Source organism: Lingula anatina, unplaced genomic scaffold (genome assembly GCF_051362555.1).
Source record: "Lingula anatina isolate TDL-2025a unplaced genomic scaffold, LinAna3.0 unanchor82, whole genome shotgun sequence".
Lineage (NCBI taxonomy): Eukaryota > Metazoa > Brachiopoda > Lingulata > Lingulida > Lingulidae > Lingula > Lingula anatina.
Window position 1 is genome coordinate 1,161,121 of NW_028257603.1, and position 20,503 is coordinate 1,181,623.

The 20,503-nt window shown below is 37.4% G+C and overlaps 2 protein-coding genes and 1 long non-coding RNA gene across 3 annotated transcripts; 2 read left to right on the forward strand and 1 right to left on the reverse strand.

Annotated features, from left to right (window-relative positions):
• Positions 1–93: 93 nt before the first annotated feature.
• Positions 94–11,465, forward strand: LOC106178378 (protein ABHD13-like). Its single transcript, XM_086998492.1, has 7 exons — positions 94–510; positions 1,115–1,340; positions 2,389–2,489; positions 2,973–3,226; positions 9,777–9,881; positions 10,024–10,131; positions 10,578–11,465. Exons 1-7 carry the CDS (start codon positions 300–302, stop codon positions 10,674–10,676), a joined length of 1,104 nt encoding a protein of 367 aa, XP_086854618.1. The 5' UTR covers positions 94–299; the 3' UTR covers positions 10,677–11,465.
• A 240-nt stretch (positions 11,466–11,705) lies between these two features.
• Positions 11,706–14,155, forward strand: LOC106178379 (acireductone dioxygenase-like). Its single transcript, XM_013561530.2, has 4 exons — positions 11,706–12,117; positions 12,551–12,679; positions 12,997–13,179; positions 13,872–14,155. The coding sequence occupies exons 1-4, from the start codon at positions 11,992–11,994 to the stop codon at positions 13,944–13,946; spliced, it is 513 nt and encodes a 170-aa protein (XP_013416984.2). The 5' UTR covers positions 11,706–11,991; the 3' UTR covers positions 13,947–14,155.
• A 1,142-nt stretch (positions 14,156–15,297) lies between these two features.
• LOC106178381 (uncharacterized) lies at positions 15,298–17,108 on the reverse strand. The gene is made up of 4 exons (XR_001239950.2): positions 16,940–17,108; positions 16,060–16,190; positions 15,735–15,768; positions 15,298–15,467 (listed from the first exon to the last, which is right to left on the reverse strand). It is a non-coding gene; the product is annotated as an uncharacterized LOC106178381 (long non-coding RNA).
• Between the last annotated feature and the right edge of the window lie 3,395 nt (positions 17,109–20,503).

The window sequence follows — 20,503 nt, forward strand, 5'->3', positions numbered from 1 at the left end:
CTGGTATTGTTTAATGCCATGTAACAGAAGTTTTTTCTAGTAAACTAAAATACTTTTTCTTTCTATTTCATGAATATTTTCTTTAACAATTTTAAAGTATTTTAAGGAACCAAGCGCAATTTGTAACTCGTCGAAACCCAGGTAAATGCTGATTTCACCTAGTCAAATGACATAAAAAGTAATAGTGAAAGCAAAAACAGATTGAGAAAGACATCTCAAGGACCAAATGAATTCCACTGGACCGACAGTGCCTTACGAACAGTCAAACAATCGTTATATTCACTACACAAACCTTTGTTATGGAAGAACTTTCTGATCCGTCCAAAAACATGGCTCGCACAGTCAACGTTGTGTCTTCTCGACGGCTAATACAGATAGCTGGTCGTCTTATTCTGGAGTTCGGAGTTAAATTCTGGAAGGGTTGTTGTACCTGCGCCCTTGGGCTGATGCTCCTGTACTGGATGTATGGGAGCCTGGTTGCCTTGCTGCTGTTGTTTTTCGCAATCATTGGTAGGTACCTGTAGTTGCGGTCTTTGCATTGTTTTATTAAGCGGATGTGTTAATTTCTTTCTTTTCTTTTTTTTTTTTTTTAGATTTTTTTATTCACTTTATTTATTATTTTTTTTTGGGGGGGGGGTCACTAGAATATCTCTGTATGAGAGCATCCATTTGTTGTAAAGATATATTCAATATTTATAGTCAGACATGATTTTTGTCATTTAAAAGTGGATTTTTTTTTTTTTTTTTTTTTTTTTTTTGCCCCAGCATCTCCCAGATGCACACTGGGGTCATAATTACTTAGCACATAATTCATCATTAAGGCCGCAAAGCCATTGCTTGCAAACCTGGGCTCCATAACTCGAAAGCATCGCCAATTGCGAATAACAATATCACCTTTTATTTCAAGGTTATTGCATGGGGCGAGTAAATCCAGAGTTACGGAAAATAGACGCTTGAGCTCGGTTGCAATTTTGTGATGCTTTTGAGTTACGGAGTTCAGGTCTGTATACAGTATTGCTGTTGTCTTCAGGATATAAAATTAATGTACTACACCCTACTGCAGTATCCAGCTAAAATGCATTGGAAACAATCACAAATGTTATCCACATTGCAGGTGTACTGTACAACCTTCAGGACAAGTTACTCTACTATCCCGAGGAGCCGGCACACTCCAGGATCTATGTAAAACTTCCTCAGGGCCTCAGTTACGAGAACATCTTCACACACACCTCTGACGGGGTACAGATCAACATGGTTCTTATAAAACAGCCACAGGGAAGGTTTGGAATGGCACCTACCATGGTTTTCTTTCATGGGAATGCTGGAAATATTGGGCATAGGTAAAGCAGTGTTGTGGTTACTTCTGGTATGATTTATACCCCATTCACACTACAGTTGCAAAAATGCGCATTTCTATAATCCGAATTTTTCGTGAGGAATTCGATCGGTATTGCGTTCACACACGCTAAGCGAAACCGAATTACACGTTGAAAATTTCAGGTTTAACTTCCTGTTTTGAACACTCACGCATGCGCCGCACAGGAAATCTTAAAATACCAACAAAAATTTGTGACGACAAATGCAACTCTAAAGACATTCCAGCATTCTTGAGAAGTATAAGATGGCAAAATAAGTTTGTTTCCTCATGTTGTAGTGAGTGGTGGCCTCCAAATACGTTTGGTGCAATCGCTTAAGTAATAAACAAGCGTTCATAGATACCCGCACTTATCTGCACACATGCGCAGTTAGATCTGTACAGGTGTCGATTCCGGTAAGTTATCCGGATCGCGCTTAGAAATCCACCTCGCTTGCAGGATTTTGAAAATGCGCATTACAAAAATCCTCTTGCGTTCACACTACTGCATTTATTCGAATTGTGACCTAATTCGCAATTTATCCGGATAACTGAGCGTAGTGTGAACGGGGTATTAGCTTTAAATGCTTTTAATGAATTACATGAAACATGACATCAATTATCAGCATGGAGAATAAATCTGATCAGAATGTTACTAGCAATATGGAATACTATACTTCACAGAAATACAAAAAGGATCCTGGTATACATATGATTTTTCCTGTTGTCTGGATCAAATATTTTCTTTTGATCCAGAAAAAAAAGAAAAAAGTTTTTCTTCCTATTGTTCATCTGATTTTTTTTTAAATGATCAATTTCCACTGCAGATTCATAAAAAAGGTGACATCAGGGGTTTCAGACAAACCAACCTTTTTGCCAAGAAAAGGTCAGATCTGGGTAAAAATTGATCTAGGTACATGGATGTTTCATGGAAAAGGGTCCCCCTTTTTCAGAAAAAGCCCCCCCCCCCCTTTTTTTTTTTTAAATCACTGACTTCAGGCCTGTGTCCGTAACTTATGTCTTCCCTCTTTCAGAATGATGAATGCTCACTGTTTGTACCTCTACTCTGGCTTCAATATTCTGTTGGTGGAATACAGAGGCTATGGTAAAAGTCAAGGAAGCCCATCAGAGGAAGGTAAGCTCTCTCCAGGGTCATAAGACCTAGGGCCAAAACTTTTCCAAGCAAACCATCTAGACGTCATTTGTACATCCACCAGCTTCACCAAACAGCCTATATTTTCAAAGACCGCTGGATGGCTTTTGAATTTTTTTGAAAAATGTTGGCCTGGACTCCCTGAAACTTTGTAGGAAATTACAGGTGGTCATTTTGGATGGCCTGTACCCGCAATCTTGGGAAAAGTCCTGCCTAGGACCAGTTTCATTCAAAAAGGATAGAGTGCTAGTAATGAATGAATTAATAAATGAATGGATCAGTGGATGGACAGATTGGTAGATGGGTAGTTGCGTAATGGACTGATCAATGGTTTATAGTTACACTAAAAATAATGATCAAATAATAATAACCAAATAAAAATAATAAATAAATAAATCGATAGATAAATATGAAAAAGATTATGAAGAAATGAGTCTAAATGTGCAACATCAATTTTCTTTACAGGTCTGTACCTGGATGCCCTAGCAGCAATGAAATATATTTTTCAAAGAGAAGACATTGACCACTCTAAAATAGTTGTGTTTGGGAGGTCTCTGGGAGGGGCGGTAGCTATATATGTATCTACCCATCCACACTATAGCAGGAAGATCTTTGCCGTGATTTTAGAGAATACATTTACCTCCTTGCCGCAGGTGGCTAAGGCAATATTTCACTTAGGTTTTCTACAAAGATTACCAAACTGGAGTTTTAAAAACCAGGTGAGAAAACATATGCGTGATTTGTTTTGATTTTTGTGTATTTATTGACTAGGTATTTATTTATTTATTATTATTGTAATTTTTATGTACAGACACAGATGTGTCTGTACATATTGCCATCACCTGCGTCTGTCGGCGCCGTCGTCGCTGTCGCCAGCGCCGTGCACTTTCCTTGTAAACACGATAAGTGGAAGGCAGTTTTACTTTTTGGCTTTATATTTACAGAGCTGATGAATATTCATAAAACGCAGGTCAAGTTCGAAAATCAGCATGATCGGGCCATTATTGTTGAAGTTATGCTGTTTTTTCACTTTTCAGCATAAATGCAACACTGTAAACACATTTCAAGGAAAACCGATAGGCCTGTTGTCATGAAACTCACAGGAGTAATCAATCCTAGTAAAATGCAGGTCAAGTTCGAAAATCGGCATGATCGGGCCACTATTTTAGTAGTTATGCTGTTTTTTCATTTTTCTGCATATATGCAACACTGTAAACACAATATAAGAAAAACAGATTGGCCAATTGTCATTAAACTCACAGGAGTGGTCAATCTTACTAAAACGCAGGTTGAGTTCCAAAATCAGCATAATCGGGCCATTATTTTAGAAGTTATACTGTTTTTTCACATTTCCTCAGATTCAATTCTTAGGCATGTTAACAGTCTTATTGTTTTACTAATAAGATACATAAAAGTGTTTGTTTGACATTTCCTGCATCTTTACAACATTGTAAGTTGATTATGTAAAAATGATGGTAAACTTGTTATCGTGTATTGTGTAATAAAGTGTCAAAAATGGAAATAAACTCATATCATTGCAGTTTGTCAGATTCAATCATTCACTATGTTCAGAATCTCGGATTGGAGGAAATTGGACATTTAACACTATTCTATTGATATTTTTCCCATCTCATCAATTTTCTTAGTTGATCATATCAAAATTGCAGTAAACTGTTAATTTTGTTTTATGTTAAAAAAGTGTTAAAAATGGAAATAAACCCATGTCAGAACAGTGCTGTCTTGTTTCACATTTCCTCAGATTCAATTCTTAGGCATGTTAACAGTCTCATTATTTAACTAATAAGACATGTAAAAGTGTTTGGTTGACATTTCCTGCATCTTTACAACATTATTAGTTGATTATGTAAAAATGATGGTAAACTTGTTATCGTGTATTGTGTAATAAAGTGTCAAAAATGGAAATAAACTCATATCATTGCAGTTTGTCAGATTCAATCATTCACTATGTTCAGAATCTCAGAATGGAGAAAATTGGACATTTAACACTGTTGTATTGATATTTTTCCCATCTCATCAATTTTCTTAGTTGATCGTATAAAAATGGCAGTAACCTGTAAATTTTGTTTTATGTTAAAAAAATTGTTAAAAATGAAAAAAAAAACAAAAAAAAAACATTTCAGAACAGTGCTGTCTTTGTTTACATTTTGGCATTTTCAAGTTGTGACTTTGAAGTTCCATGGGCCTGAAGACCTTTGCTAGTCACATTTTCTGAATATCCATGATACTAATATTTTATTATTAAAATTGATGGTCATTATGCTGTTAAACATTATGTAATATTCCATCAAAATTAAAAAAAAAAAACTATTCTGGGCACTGCTCCCATGATGACCATTTAAGAAAAAACCATGTCACTTACTGTTCTCAAACAGTACAGTAAATAAGTACAGATGTGTCTGTACATATTGCCATCACCTGCGTCTGTCGTCGCCGTCACTGGCGCTGGCGCCGTGCACTTTCATTGTAAACACGATAAGTGGAAGGCAGTTTTACTTTTTTGCTGTATATTTACAGAGCTGATGAATATTCATAAAATGCAGGTCAAGTTCGAAAATCAGCATGATCGGGCCATTATTGTAGAAGTTACGCTGTTTTTTCACTTTTCAGCATATATGCAACACTGTAAACACATTTCAAGGAAAACCGATTGGCCTTTTGTCATGAAACTCAAAGGAGTAATCGATCTTACTATAACACAGGTCAAGTTCGAAAATCCGCATGATGGGGCCACTATTTTAGTAGTTATGCTGTTTTTTACACTTTTCAGCATATATGCAACACTGTAAACACAATATAAGAAAAACAGATAGGCCAATTGTCATTAAACTCACAGGAGTGGTCATTCCTGCTAAAACGCAGGTTGAGTTCAAAAATCAGCATAATCGGGCCATTATTTTAAAGAAATGCCGTTTTTTCACATTTCCTCAGATTAAATTCTTAGGCATGTTAACAGTTTCAATTTTTAATTAATATGATACGTAAAAGTGTTTATTTGGCATTCCCTGCATCTTTACAACATCATTACTTGATTATGTAAAAATGATGGTAAACTTGTTATGGTGTATTGTGTAATAAAGTGTCAAAAATGGAAATAAACTCATATCATTGCAGTTTGTCAGATTCAATCATTCACTATGTTCAGAATCTCAGAATGGAAGAAATTGGACATTTAACACTGCTCTATTAATATTTTTCCCCTCTCATCAATTTTCTTAGTTGATCATATAAAAACGGTAGTAAACTGTTAATTTTGTTTTTATGTTAGAAATTGATAAAACTGGAAAAAAAAAAAACATTTCAGAACATTGCTGTCTTGTTTACATTTTGGCATTTTCAAGTTGTGACTTTGAAGTTCCATGGGCCTGAAGACCTTTGCTAGTCACATTTTCTGAATATCCATAATACTAATATTTTATTATTAAAATTGATGGTCATTATGCTGTTAAACATTATGTAATATTGCATCAAAATTAAAAAAAAAAAAAAAACTATTTTGGGCACTGCTCCCATGATGACCATTTAAGAAAACCCATGTCAGTTACTGTTCTCAAACTTACAGGAAAGAAACATGGGACTAAAATTCAGCTTCAGTAGGCAATGCAGTCTGTTTGGTACGGTAAAGTGCCATGAATTTCGAACAGCTCTTGAATTTCGAACGATCTTAAAATCGGCCGTCTGGAGTTTTTTCTGGACCATGAATTTCGGCCAGTAAGCAATTTTGCGCGATCTTCATTTCGTGAATTTCGTACACCTTAAAATCGGCCACCGGGCTATTCTCGCGCTTATAAAGTTCTAACAGTCGGCAATGTTGCCCTAGCGTACCTTTACCTGAGTACTACGTGTGCGGCCCAAGGTGCAAGATAACGATCAGTACAGTTAGTTTAGGACGCTAAACAACCTTGTCATATCCATTCATTCAGATAACAGGAGAATCTATTAAGAGTTGTACTGTCGGGCTGTTGTTTCTTTACCGCAGTATTCGGTGTGAGATAGCGATCGGTAGTTTTGCTGAGGCGCACAATAGCATTGTTAACAGTAGAGACTTCAGTAACAGAACAAAAGAGCAATATTAAGAGCTGCAATAAAGATTACCATTATTGCTTTCTTGTCTCGCTCAGATCGTTCACGATCTCCCGCTGACGATCTTCCGCTAATGAAGTCCCTTGAAATGTACAAATGAAATGAAAAATATTTTTAAAAATTATAAATTCCAATGGGGAGGGATGGAGGGTTAAAAACAATCGAGAACGATCTCCGGCTGACGATCTGCCGCAAACGAAAGCCACTGAACGAGTATGAGCTTTCTCGTTTCACTCGGATTGCGACGCTGACGATACGAAAATTGCGTTCTCGTCTTGCCCTTTGGCTTACGAAGTCTCTTTAACAAATATGAAAATTGCCTCCTGGTCTCTCTCGGATTGCGAACGATCTCTCGCTGAAAATTTGAAATTTTCCTTTTTGTCAATCAGCTGTGTCAGTTGCCGTGCGTATGAAGGTCGGGAAGGTGTCCCCTTTCACAAATTGGCCTGTAGTTTGCTTATAGTGTTTTGTACCGCATGAAGGTCACTCTTGTCACTGCTGCTTACGGCGTGGAATGTGTATCTTAAAGTTCATAGAAACATTTTATTGTGTTTTGTAAGCTTTAGGAACTAGTTTCGTCGTGACTGAATATCAGCGCACACTACAAAGTAGTACCATTCATCTGTGACGCATCATAAAAGCTAGGTACGTCAAATTACTCTAAGAAAATTTCTTACAACGTCCACGGCTGTCCCGACAAGCCAAGACGTCATTAAAAAAAAAATCGCAATCCGTCTAGCCGTCTTTGAAAATATAGGCCGTCCGGTGATGTCAGCGGCCGTCCAAATGACGGCTGGACGGTTCGCTGGGAATAGCCTTGCTCATAAGGGTATATTTATTTATTTAACTAGGGGCTTACTGACTTCACCCAGCTTACATGCGGGTGCATGCCTCCCAAAATTATATTAAAGGATAAAATTGTAATATATCTAAGTTTAATTGTTTGTAAATTTTGTAAAAATTGCCCATGCCACCCCGTTAGTTTGGAGGGTTAAGCTGGATCAAGTCCGTGTCAAAATTCTTTGAAACTTTGCAGGAAAAATCACTCTTCCTTTGTTTCTCTGGCTCCTTGTTTAGCCCGATGATCAGATTTATCTAGTGCCCCCAGGTCTGCTGGAGCAGCTTTTTGAAATAACACACAAGTAGATTTTTATCTGAGATAAATATCGCGTTCGATACACTCAAGACAAAAGCTACCTGTGAGCTGAAGGGCACTTTACCCTCTAATTAAGAGGTAAAGCAAGTTCCAGCTAGATGGACGACTAAGATCGGACTTCAGATGGTAACTAGTATTGTTTACCTCAGTTCTGTGAAAGCAAACGAGAAGGGTGTCAGAACAATGGTGCATATATAAATTATACAGAGAATTTGTACATTCAGGTGACATTAACTTATAATCGAAGGGGATTTTCGATAATATTCCTTGAAAAGTACACTAGATTAATAGAGAATAATATCATGGTTGGCCAAAAAATTATATACGCACAGTGTATCCGTGCGTATGCCTGGTTACGCCCCTGTCGCAAACCAGCAAACCATATCCTGCTGACTACATGAAAATTGCCATCTAGCATGGACAAAAAGTCCAAGCTTCTATGCTTGCTCGGATCGCTGACGATCTCTTGCTGACGAGTATAGTAACGAAGTCCCTTGAACTAGTGTGGAAATTGGCTTATTGTCGCGCTCAGATCGCTCACTATCTCCCATTGACGATCTTCCAGTCCCTTGAACGAATATAAAAACTGCCTTTTCGGTTTACTCTAGATTACCTCGCGTTTGTTTGAAGATGGTTTCAATGACAAAACGTACACGCGTTTCAAATGCGTACATTGACGCAACTATGCGCCAGGAAATTAGTTGCTGCTGCTGGTTAAGATTGGGTTGCCTGAGCTAAAAAAAAAAAAAAAAACGGCCCTGCACCCCCCCTCCCCAAACCTAGTATATTTGATCGCAGACAACAATCAGCGGTCATCTTGGTCGCAGCGCACGACGGAGAGAGACCGTAATACACAGTTCGGCTGCCGTGGCGAAGGCTACCTGTGCGCAGCACATACCGATCTGCGGTCGTAGTGGCCTTCCCGCACGGAGGAGAGACCGTAGTGCCGAGGCCGGCTTCTGCAGGGAAGGCTACGTATGCGTCGGAGAAACCGACCCGCGAACGGCGAGATGAGGACGCATTCGCGCGTAAAGCTCCGCCCGACTTTAACGGTAAAGGCAACGAACCTGGTCGCGGAAGACACTTATCGCAGATGAAGGCTACCTGCACGTGCGCCATAGACACTGATCGGCTGTCGTCTCAGTTTCAGTGCACGGAAAGGAGCAACGGTAACACTAAGCTTCCATAGTAAAGGTTATCTGGCCGTGGCAGACGCTAATCGTCGGCCGTCTCTCCCTCCGTCCACTCCCGTTCTGAGCGCCAGGATCGTTTTTGAAAAACGACACTAGTTTCTGGCTACCAGAATCGCTTTTGAAAAACGACACTACTGATAACAATGCTGTTTTGCGGCCCTAGACAACAGTACCACTCTATCTATGGGCCATACACAGTGATCGGGTGAAAGTACGTGTATACCTTTGGTCGCAATTACCGACACTCACACAATCATACATTATGGTAACTCTAAATAGATCGTCGGGAGAAGGCCTAGCGACGAACAGACAACTTCCGGTCAAAATTGACAGAATTCCATGAAATTCGAACTTTTGGAAGTTCTGAGCACCTCCATTTCATGAATTTCGGCCAGAACGATCTTTTCCCAAATTTAATTATTTTCTACTGTTCGAAATTCATGGCACATTACCGTAATTCTTACTGCCAGTTAAACACTTTCACATATTGGCATTTTCAAGGTGTGACTTTGAAGTTCCATGGGCTTGTTTATTATTGCATCAAAATTGGCAAAATTACCTCTTTCGCATCCTTTTTTCTGTTATTTTGTCTGTACATTTGACAGCTTTGCTGCCTTGTTTTTTTTTTTTGGGGGGGGGGGGGGGTGTGTGAAGAGATGTGTTTCCAACAGTTTACACCATATTGTTATATTAGTTATCTCTATTCTAGGTGCATAACATTGAAAGGAATGTTTGTCTGATTGTTCAGGTTACATATTAGAATAAGAAATCATGTTATTATCATAACTGACCTTGAAGACCTTGATTCAATGATTTCAGTATCCATCTGTGATCCGTATCAGACAACTGCAGCTTCCTACTCTGTTCTTGTCAGGACAGAGCGATAATCTCGTCCCGCCTGCCATGATGAACGAGTTATACGATGTAAGTATTAATCGATCTGTGTGATGATAAACAGTTTGATGACCAACTTTTGGATCATTACTGTAAATAGGTAATAATATAAATAATATATAATTATTAAATTTGTGCATGTACATATAATTCATATGGATGGATGTTTCAGAAATCTGGCAGTATACTAAAAAGACTGGTGAAGTTTCAAGGAGCCTCCCATAACGAAACATGGCAGAGCAACGGGTACTATGATGCTATAAATAACTTTATGATGGAGGTTAGTCAATTTGTGTAAACTTAAAGCCTCATTTTGAACTCAAGTGGATCTGTCAGACAATTTGTATTCTTAAAGATTGGGCAGATCATTGGACAAACTTACATCTCAGAATATTTCAAAGCCTTTCTTTGAAAAATCAATGAGTGAATTGAAAAAATCTTGGAAAGCTCTATGCCTCTTACTAAGGAAATCTTATGCATGGTCTTTTTTCCTTATTATTCAAATTTCCTTTTTTTTTGACAAAATGATTAATATTTCCTTATTTAGTTAGAGTCATGTTGCAGTGGTTGCACACAGTTAAAATTTCATTGAATCTTTTAATTTTTCAAAGTTAAAAACACAAAACATAATGCTGCTCCCTCAAGTATGTAGATCTGTGTAATAATGATAAGTTTTTAGTTTATAAGGGTTCAACTGATTGAAATTTGGCCTTTTTTTCTTTCAAGGTATACAAATCTAAGGTTGTGAGATCGTCTGCAGACACAAGGTTAGAACTAGGTGACGGTCAAGGTGATCATGTGGAAGGGGAGGTCAAGGTCATCTAACAGCTGACAACTTTCTTTTGAAATATCAGGCGGCCTTTGGGCTTTAAGATATCTTAATCATAAAGACATAAAGGAAGCTTTGTTGTATAGAAGTATAGTAAGAGTTGTGATTGGTTTAATTTATGAAAGTAAACCATGTCAGCTTTGAAACAAGTGAACAGCACAAGAACTGAAATTTAATAAAAGTCTGAAATTAAAAGTGAAGCATGGACACTCACCTGAAATTAAAGATGAAGCATGGACACTCACAAAGTATTTTTTTGAATCAATAGTAATCGGTAAGAAAATTCAGATCAATAACAAATTTTAAAAAGGAAAATGCAGTAGGTTTTAATTGCAAATTTTGTGCAGGAAATTGCTGCCTTTGTCTTTATGATGATGCAGTGTCAGCAATCTTGCTGCCTTTGATTCAATCGACTTAGTAACATTTCATTTATATATTATATCAACCAAATAATATGGGATCTTATGGCGTCAATGCGCAGTGTATGGGGCTGCAACTGTTGAACTCCATGGTAGAAATCTGTGATTATAATCTAAATAGGCCCCGATCACCTAAAAATACGGTTAAAATTTCCTTGGTACGGCACCCCACCCCCGTTGGCAGCCTACAGCTCTTTAAGGGATACATGCGATCTTAGCTGGGCAAATTAGCTTTGGGACGGATGCAGCCTCTTCCTTGAGATAATTATATATTTGTACACAGTTTAAAATTAATGCTAAAATGTACGTCCAGTAATAAGAAATAAAGTGTTATTAAGAAAAAAGTAATAAACATTGAGAAATGTATGTATCGCATATTTATTGGTATTGATTCTTAATATTTTACCAGATTAAAAAAAAAATACGAGATTATTTTCGATTAAGTATCAATAAAGAGCATTAATTTACAATGGATACATTGGATAAAGAATAATACTGCAAATTCAAATTGTCAGTCCGAAAAGTCTTCAAAGGGCAGGTCGTCGAGGACAATATGTGCCTTTGCCGAAGAGTTGTAATTAATGATAAACGGCTGGTAGTTAATGACTTCAATGGGTTATAAATTTCGTAAATACCCTGTAAAAATGTACACATCTTTTCCGAAGATAACCGCCCCTGACCTTAAATGTACGTATATGTGCTTGGTTGTGCATGTTAGAAATATTCCTTGACAACAAACTAGGCCGGATCGAACTCGGGGTTATCAAATGTAAATAATATCTCGTCATGAGACCAGTCGTTATATAAAACCCACATGTAGGTGAGTGTGAGCGTCTGAACCAAAATACTTGACACTGCCAGGGGTTTAAAGCACCTATACAGGGCGTCCATCATGGTGAGAGCGTGGTATCTGGAAGGTGATGACGGCGGCATCAAAGCTGTGTCGCAGGAGAATGGCCGGGTGAAGTTGCTTGACGTGGATGAACTGACAGAGAAGACTGGGTTGTTATTCTGGACGGCAAGTAGATATAACAGATTATTTTCTTCGTACTGCTGTCGAACTAGACGTGAAGTACGTTTTACGTTCTAGTTAGTCAACGTTTTCCCTCGTCCTGCTCTGACTCTTTTCCAGATGCTCTCTTATCCTATATACGCTTCCCTTCCTTCCTCCCTCCCCCTCTCTCTCTCTCTCTCTCTCTCTCTCTCTCTCTCTCTCTCTCTCTCACACACACACACACACACATGCACCAACATGTGCGCACACGCGCACACACAACCAAGGCTGAGGCGGGGCAATGGGGGTATGTTTGCATGTTTGTAGGCCCGCCTCCAGACATTTTTGCTTGAATCTACGGCCACGCACACGAGCGTACGCTCTCTCTCTCCCTCTCTCTCTCTCTCTCTCATCAAGCGACTTTCCTGTATAAAACACAACTTATAAATTTTTCCAGATAAATTTGGACAACATAGAAAATATAAAAGAGAACCAGACGCTGAAGAAGATAAAGCAAGAACGGGGCTACACGTGGGAAGACGACATTGAGATCTCGAAGGGAACTCTTCCAGACTTCGGAGAAAAGGTGAGAGATGAAACACTGGGCTTTGAACTTGGATTGAAGTGGAGGCGACGTTGAAATAAAAAAGCTAATCTAATGTAAAAGGGATTCGAGGGTGCGTTCCCCGTGCGTCTCCAGCCCAACTACACGACTTTTTCCCCATAACCATTGAGGATATCTTTGGAAACCACCACTAAACCCAAATCACTAACCTTTTTACTACAATAATTTATTCTTCAAGCAATTAAAACCAGATTTAGAATCACAAACTGGTCTTGAAAAATTTGTGTCTGTTAAGTAATCAAATAAAAAAATATTTTCTAATAATTTGCTTTTTGTAGACGAAGGCTTTTGCCACGGAGCACATGCACCCGGATGAGGAAGTTCGTTTGGTATTGGACGGCACTGGGTTCTTTGACGTCCGCGATCGTGAAGACCGCTGGATACGTCTGCAGTTTCAAAAAGGAGACATGATAGCGCTCCCTCCCGGCATGTACCACAGGTTTAACCTCGGTTCAGACGAGGTAGGTTTACATCGTGTGCATGTTGCGTGTGTGTGTGTGTGTGTGTGTGTGTGTGAGAGAGAGAGAGAGAGAGAGAGAGAGAGAGAGAGAGAGCTTGTGTGTGTGTGTACGTGCGTGAGTTTGTACATGGGTGCGTGAGGGTGTTCGCCAGCTTACAGGTACAGTCATTTTAAACGTGTGAGTGTGTGCGACAATATATCTAACTTTTTGCGACCCCAGCACATTAACATCATTTAATTAAGAAGCACATGTAATCTAGAAAGGTTATCACGAGATATGAGAGTCAAATAAAATCTTTTGCTGATAATTTTGAGACCTAGTTCGTAAAATAGGTCGATTTGAAAGTAGAGATAACCTGTGCAAACAGATTTTACTTAGACTTGTAGCTAAGGTATCAATAGAAGCATTTTAAATTTCGTTTAAGTGATTGTACCGCTTCTCTTAAGAGAAATATCAAGACAACTATGTGAACAAATTTACTGCAAAATTCAACTGAGTAAGAACACTGCGCACTGATGGACGACTCATCTACAAGGTCTTATAATTAAAAAAAAAGTAAATTGTGCAGACCCTAATTAGCGAAAGATGTTTTTGTCCGCAATGTTACTCTCAATGGATTGTTCCAGCTAGTTGCCCTCCTAGTTGTATATTTGTAACCAGTTATCTAACAACTTATCATGGTTATGTTTCAGGGTTACCTTAAGCTCCATCGTATTTACTCCACCGTGCCGCAGTGGACTGCACACAACCGTATAGCAGACGACTAACTTGCAAGACAAGCCCACACCGAAAAACGTTGCCAAGAGGCTGGTCCTGCACAGCGCTGGTCTTGCAGGCGCGGTACATTTTTATGTAAATCATTGGCCTAACTTTTTGAATAATTTTGGTATTTGTGGTTGATTGTTTGGTTTTCTAAGCCTCTTAGCAATAATTTTGATAGAGTAAACGATGTCGGTCTGATATTTTATTTATTTATTTATTTATTTATTTATTTATTTATTTATTTATTTAGCATTGTCATGAATAATATAGATGTAAACTTTAAGAATTTACGAAATCCGCAATAATTTAAAGACAATTTCAGTTTTATACATGAATTTCCAAATGTTGTCATTTTCCGGTATAAGCAGCTCTTAGAGAAAAATAAAGACCTTATGCATAGTATGTAAAAGTTATCTTTGAAAATTACATCTTGCATAAACATATTTTATTATTTTACGTAATCCATACCGATTTTCACACCACTACTGTACACTTTCTTCAAAGAAAACAATGCCAGCTGGGATACAAAATAACCGCTCTTTACATGTCACATCGTAGTCGTCTTTAAAAGACATCCGTTATAGGAGAACACATAAGTTTACGTACATTATTTTTTATAATCATTATCTATTTGTGAATAATACGATTTAAGTGGGCACATCGCTCCGTTAATGCAGTATTCCAAGAAGAAACCTTGCTTTTCTTGCACGGCAACGGTTTTGAAACCTGTGAAGCAACAGGTTTACAGTAAATTTTAACCGGTTGTGTCTATGCTTGAACTTTTATATATGTGTGTGTGTGTGTGTGTGTGTGTGTGTGTGTGTGTGTGTCTGTGTGTGTGTGTGTGTGTTAATAGATTAGAATTTATAATGTCACCAAACAGGTGCTTGTCTTGCCAACTTTTTAGGCCCAGCGGTTCATCCCAGACAAAAAACCGCTCACCCTCTTACACACACACACACTTGTGCGCGCGGACGCACACACCCGTGCGCACACACGCCCGCGCACTCACACACACACGCACACACACACACACACACACGCACAATTTATTACAGAATTTATCTATCCGCTGCAAAAGAATCGTTCGCTTATATTCACATTAATTCCATGAAGTAGCAGTTGATATATCAGTTCACAATTTATGTGGCAGCATGAACTGGGGGGGGGGGGGGGGGGAACGAGATCGTTGCTGATATTAACCGACATTTCAAATAGTTCTCTAACTAGCTTCCTAGCAAATTGTAACATCAATATCAGAATGAATAATGCACGGAGACGAAATGAGCCTCAGGGTTTACAAACTGTTGCTGGTAGTTGTGTTTAAGGACGCTTCTTCCAGAACAAAACAAGAAGTTTATATAAATGTATTTTATTATAATATCTTTCTTGTTTTGAATTATAATTTTCGCACAAGTTCTCAATTATCGTTTATTCAACCGGTTGAAGTGAGCACAATCATTCTGTTAATGCAGTATTCCAAGGTTGAGTCTTGCTATCTTGCACGGTGACGACTTGTTTCAAACCTGGAGCGAAACAGATTTACATTGAATTTGAAAGGGTCAAATATGCAGTGATCGCTCTCGCTCTCTCTCTCTCTCTCTTGCTTTTCCCTCTCTCTCTCTCTCTCTCTCTCTCTCTCTCTCTCTCTCTCTCTCTGTAAGATTTGGTAACTTGCCCAAAAATATAAATTTGAACTAAATTTTGTTGTTATTCATACTTTTAAATGGGCTAATTCTAAAGTGTTTATAAATTGAATAATACGATGATGGAGCGAAAGGTCTTCGTCTTACCTGGAATCCTTTAAGCCCTTCTATAGTTAAGTGCCTGTAAAACAAATGAAATTCAGTCAAGCAAAAAGAGTTGAATAAAAAAAAACAGTCAAGAAAATACGTTAATTTTATTAAAAATAAGAAAATCACCTCAACATTCAGATCTATGCTGCCATAGGCGAAGTGAAACTTTTAGTTATATTGTTTTAGAAAGAAAGAAAGAAAAAACCTTAATTCTATCCAACGCATTAAACCTAGCTAACTATTTCGATGTATACTGTCAAAGGCGTAGTAAAACTTTGGATAATATTAGTCTACAAAGAGAAAGAAAGAAAGAATAGATTACCCTAGTCAATTTGTCACTGGCTACGCAGTCACACCCACTGCAGGTACAGGAGACGCCGGAGCAGGTATTACCGCAGCATGTACAGGTAGCGGCCAGGGAGGACACGGCATCAGCAAGGCCAGCATTTGTCTCTGAAATTACATGATGGAATTTATTGATACCTGTTAATCTCTCTCTCTCTCTCTCTCTCTCTCTCTCTCTCTCCAACACAGAAACACACGCACATACACGTAGTTACACGCAAACATACACAAACGCTCGTACACACCTTATAAAGCTACCCGAAGAATAAACCATAAATTCTTTTTCTGGGTAACTCGAAAGCATTGCGTATTGCAAATAGCGATATCACATAGAGGCTACAGTGTATTATATGGGACGAGAATGGTCGAGTTATGGAATCGAGACGCTTGCGCTCGGTCGCAATGCGCGATGCTTTCGAGTTACGGGGCCCTGATCTACCTTTAAAAGTCTTTTCAAATTTGAATTTCACGTTCTCTAATTATTCAGTTTCAACGTCATCATTTTAGTCGGTACTCTTTGTATGTATATGTGAAAAAAAGGTTATCAAATCTAGCGCAAAACAAAACAAAAATAACATTAAACAATAGAAAAGCTTTCAGGGGGCGCGCAATCCCCTCGGAAAAAGGCAGATCACTCCTCATTATTAACTTATAACTGGAAAACTGCCAACTTTCCTAAGTTATCGTACCTGACATTTCCCGAAAGTTTTAGCACAATTTAAAATTCGACCACAACTTTCTGATATGGCCTTTTAATTAACAAGCAACAAAGGCAAAAATATATCCGCCATGACAGAGGTACTGAAAAACAAAATAGAATAAAATAGGAGAAAAAAAAATAAATAAAGGTAAATTACCTTGAACAACTACTGCAGCCAGCACCAAAACAACGAGCAGAGCGCAAGTCTTCATTTTTTAGTTCGATTCGCGTTGAACAATATCAAAAGATACCAGTATTCAGATTTCAGAGCGTTCTGATCACCTCCCCAAATTAGGCTGATATTTATACTATTTTTCCCGACCAAATTTAAATACATTTCAAATAATGAAGACAAATGACCATTGTCGTGAGCGTCCAAAATTCGTACCAGGGTTATTATTTTACACCCTTTTACTAAATCGCCTTAAACACGCTATTTCGACTGTCCAGATGTATTTCCGCGTTATCAGCTGGACATTTCCTGACAGAAAGTACTGTATTTATTGGCCTTTACGCGTCACAGATACGGTTCGTGGATTTAATCAGCGCCATTTTACTAAGCACCATATTTGGAATGTACAACTTACACCTTGAAATCATCTTTCATAAACCATTTCTTTCTTCGTTGTTAACTGCCCATTTGTTATCTGTAGCGCAAACTTCGAAAGCATAATTAATATGCTTAACGGGTGATTGGTGCATAAAGTGCGTACGCGTAGACACACACGCGAACTTTCCTGCACGCACTTATTTAAGCTTGTCACTACATCACGACAATATAGCGCGTACTTTAAACATAAGGGTTATCTTTGCCTTCAATCCTTATTGGTACGCTTAAATGGCAGCAAGTAAAAAAACTTGCCTTTTTTGTTGTATGGGTATTTTGTAATTAAGATGATGCCATTATAATGTTATCTCAGTGTAATATTTGGTGTAAAATTTCTGGTTTGTCAAATTAAGTACAATAGTACACACCATATCACTTCCATTCTGAAATAATTACATTGGCTGCCTGTGAAGCAGAGGATTGATTTTAAAGTACTTTGTATTATTTTTAAGGCGATCCATTCACAAGGACCATTATATTTATCTGATCTTATCTGTTTTAACTTACCACGGCGGTCCACACGTTTTAATACTGAGAATGATTTTATTTTAGAACATTCTGTTTTAGAGAAGGGGTGCCTCAAAAGTTATGGAGATCGTGCTTTTATAATCTACGCCCCAAAAGTGTGGAATGGTCTACCAAATTTTATTAGAAAAACAGAAGACTTTGACAATTTTAAATCTCTTTTAAAGACCCACATTTTTAATTCTGTCTATATCTCTTAGTTTTTTTTAAATATATATATATATATATATATATATATATATATATGTATTTTAATAATATTGATTTTTAGTAGTGTAAATTTTAAATGGTTTCCAATGAGAGTTTATGATTAAAATATTGTACTCATTTTAATGATTTTAGTATATTAGCCATTATTGTAAGGCGCCTTGAGATAAATGTAAGGCGCCATATAAGAATCTTATTATTATTATTATTATTATTATTATTATTATAATTGTGTCAATATAATAAAATTCTTGCCAAATCGGATTGATATATTCTGAATAAGGTAAACAAATAACCATTGGAAACTTTGCCAGAAATATGTGTATTATTATTTCGTATTTGTCGTGCTTTAAACATCTGGGTCCCTGAAATAGAAAATGCGAAAAAAAGAATACAGTCGTTTATTTGGTTCAGTCCAATTGAAAAAAAAAGTACTCTGAAAGACAAAGGAAATATTACAAGTAACTATGGTGCTTGGAACTCCACAAGGCAATGGATGTCAAGTGGTGCAAGAAAACTGTCGTCTGTGGATTATAATTTTTTAGTCATAATCCCGTTAACCAATCAAGGTCTCTTGGATACCACGTTAACTTTGGTGTCTCAATCCGCGTAATTGATAACTGTCCAAAACGGAAAAAACCACAAGAATTGTCAACAACGTTAACAATTATGATAAAGAAAAGAGAACGCGGTTAATGATTTTCTTTCTCCGAACTGGCCGTTCTAGCGTATCGCGCTTCCACGAAGTGGCCACTTAATCGCTGATTAACAGATACCCAAAGAAACAAATTGCATTCCACTGAGTGCAGATTTAATCAGGACATTTTGTCCACTTGTTGACCATATCTCTTTTTAATTGGAACAATGTCATGAAATCCGACCTGGGTTGAGCAGGGCTGTTTTCACAGGTGTCTGCTTCAAGGCGAGGTTATCTCATCATACACAACTGAGCTGTCTTAACGTAGGTCTGCTATCATTGAGTGTTTTTCTGTATACTTCATTTGAACAATACTTACGACACCACATCTACCATATAAAAACTAGACCCAATGATATCGTGACCGATTGGTTAAAGGTATTAAAGCATGCACCCACTGGCTAACTTGTCCAGTTTTTATGCCCTCCCTGCATGACCAGCACAAACTAATATTAATGAACGTCCACACGAAAGATTGGTCCAAAATGATAGTAAAAATCTTTAAAATGAAAAATGTTAGGCGTTGGTCTTCTACAGTTTTAAGGATTATTACTATTTATTATTTCAGTTACATATACTGGAACTAATACATGTATATCGTGTTGGCGGACAATAAAATAGAATTTTGGACGATTCGTCTTCTGAATATATAGCATCTATCTTAATTCCCAAGGTCATTTTTCAGGGGCGTAACCAGACCTTATTAAATTGTAGCACAGATTTTCACAATTCCCAGGTACAGTCGAATGTAGACTTAAGCAACAGATGGAGGGTATAATAATAATAATAATAATAATAATAATAATAATAATATTTATTTATAGTCTAAAATCCAACATGTGTTCAGTAGACTTTACAAAAATTATAAAATTCAAATTAAAAGAAAAATATTGCTAATGGTTATAAGATGAAAGGATATATAAAATGGATAAAAAAAGGGGGAAATTTAAAACTATGACTAAGAACAGTTTTTCTTAAGAAGTGTTTTTTCAAGAATTTAAAGATAATATTGTTTAAAAAGGTGGGTTTTTAGTTCCTTTTTAAAATGTCCAAGGTCCACAATTTGTCTAAAGATTTATCATTAAATTATATGTGCCAAATATCATAGCTTAGTTTTCACAAGTAATAAAATCATCACTGAAAGTTAATAATATCCCCGCGATTTTTAAATTTAAAAATAATTCTGTACTGCCAATAACTAGTTTTCAAGTCAATTTTATTTATTTATTTTTTTTTTGGGGGGGGGGGGATTCATTAGCGGGATTTAGCAAAAGAAAGCGGCCTCGATTGGCCAGTAACCTGCGTTGTTTCTCTGCGTGGTTCGGATGATGTTGTTAATGTTTGTGGTAAAAGGGGAAGGGGAAGACTTAACGGAATGGATGCCAGCACGGGAAGTGATCCGAAGTTAATTTGACAGTTCCGAGAAGTGAATAGCAACCATCAAAAAGGTTAAATACTGAAGCCCTATTTGACTGACGTTGTGAAAGCCTGGTACTTGTATGATTAGAAGCAGATGAGATGGGTGGGGCAGATTAATTTTATTTTTTCCTTTTCCTTCTGTTTTGTAAAAGCACTTTTTGCAAAGACCTTATGTCCATAAAAGGACACAGGTATGACTAAATTCATAAATCATTGCAAAGAAAATTAATAATATAAACGAAAATAAATACAATGGACGCAGTGAA

Coding starts and splice junctions, on each gene's coding strand:
- LOC106178378 (XM_086998492.1), top strand. CDS start 300: ATGGAAGAACTTTCTGATCCGTCCAAAAACATGGCTCGCACAGTCAAC. Junction 511..1,114: donor GTTGTTTTTCGCAATCATTG/GTAGGTACCTGT, acceptor TCCACATTGCAG/GTGTACTGTACAACCTTCAG. Junction 1,341..2,388: donor GCTGGAAATATTGGGCATAG/GTAAAGCAGTGT, acceptor TCCCTCTTTCAG/AATGATGAATGCTCACTGTT.
- LOC106178379 (XM_013561530.2), top strand. CDS start 11,992: ATGGTGAGAGCGTGGTATCTGGAAGGTGATGACGGCGGCATCAAAGCT. Junction 12,118..12,550: donor CTGGGTTGTTATTCTGGACG/GCAAGTAGATAT, acceptor AAATTTTTCCAG/ATAAATTTGGACAACATAGA. Junction 13,180..13,871: donor TTAACCTCGGTTCAGACGAG/GTAGGTTTACAT, acceptor GTTATGTTTCAG/GGTTACCTTAAGCTCCATCG.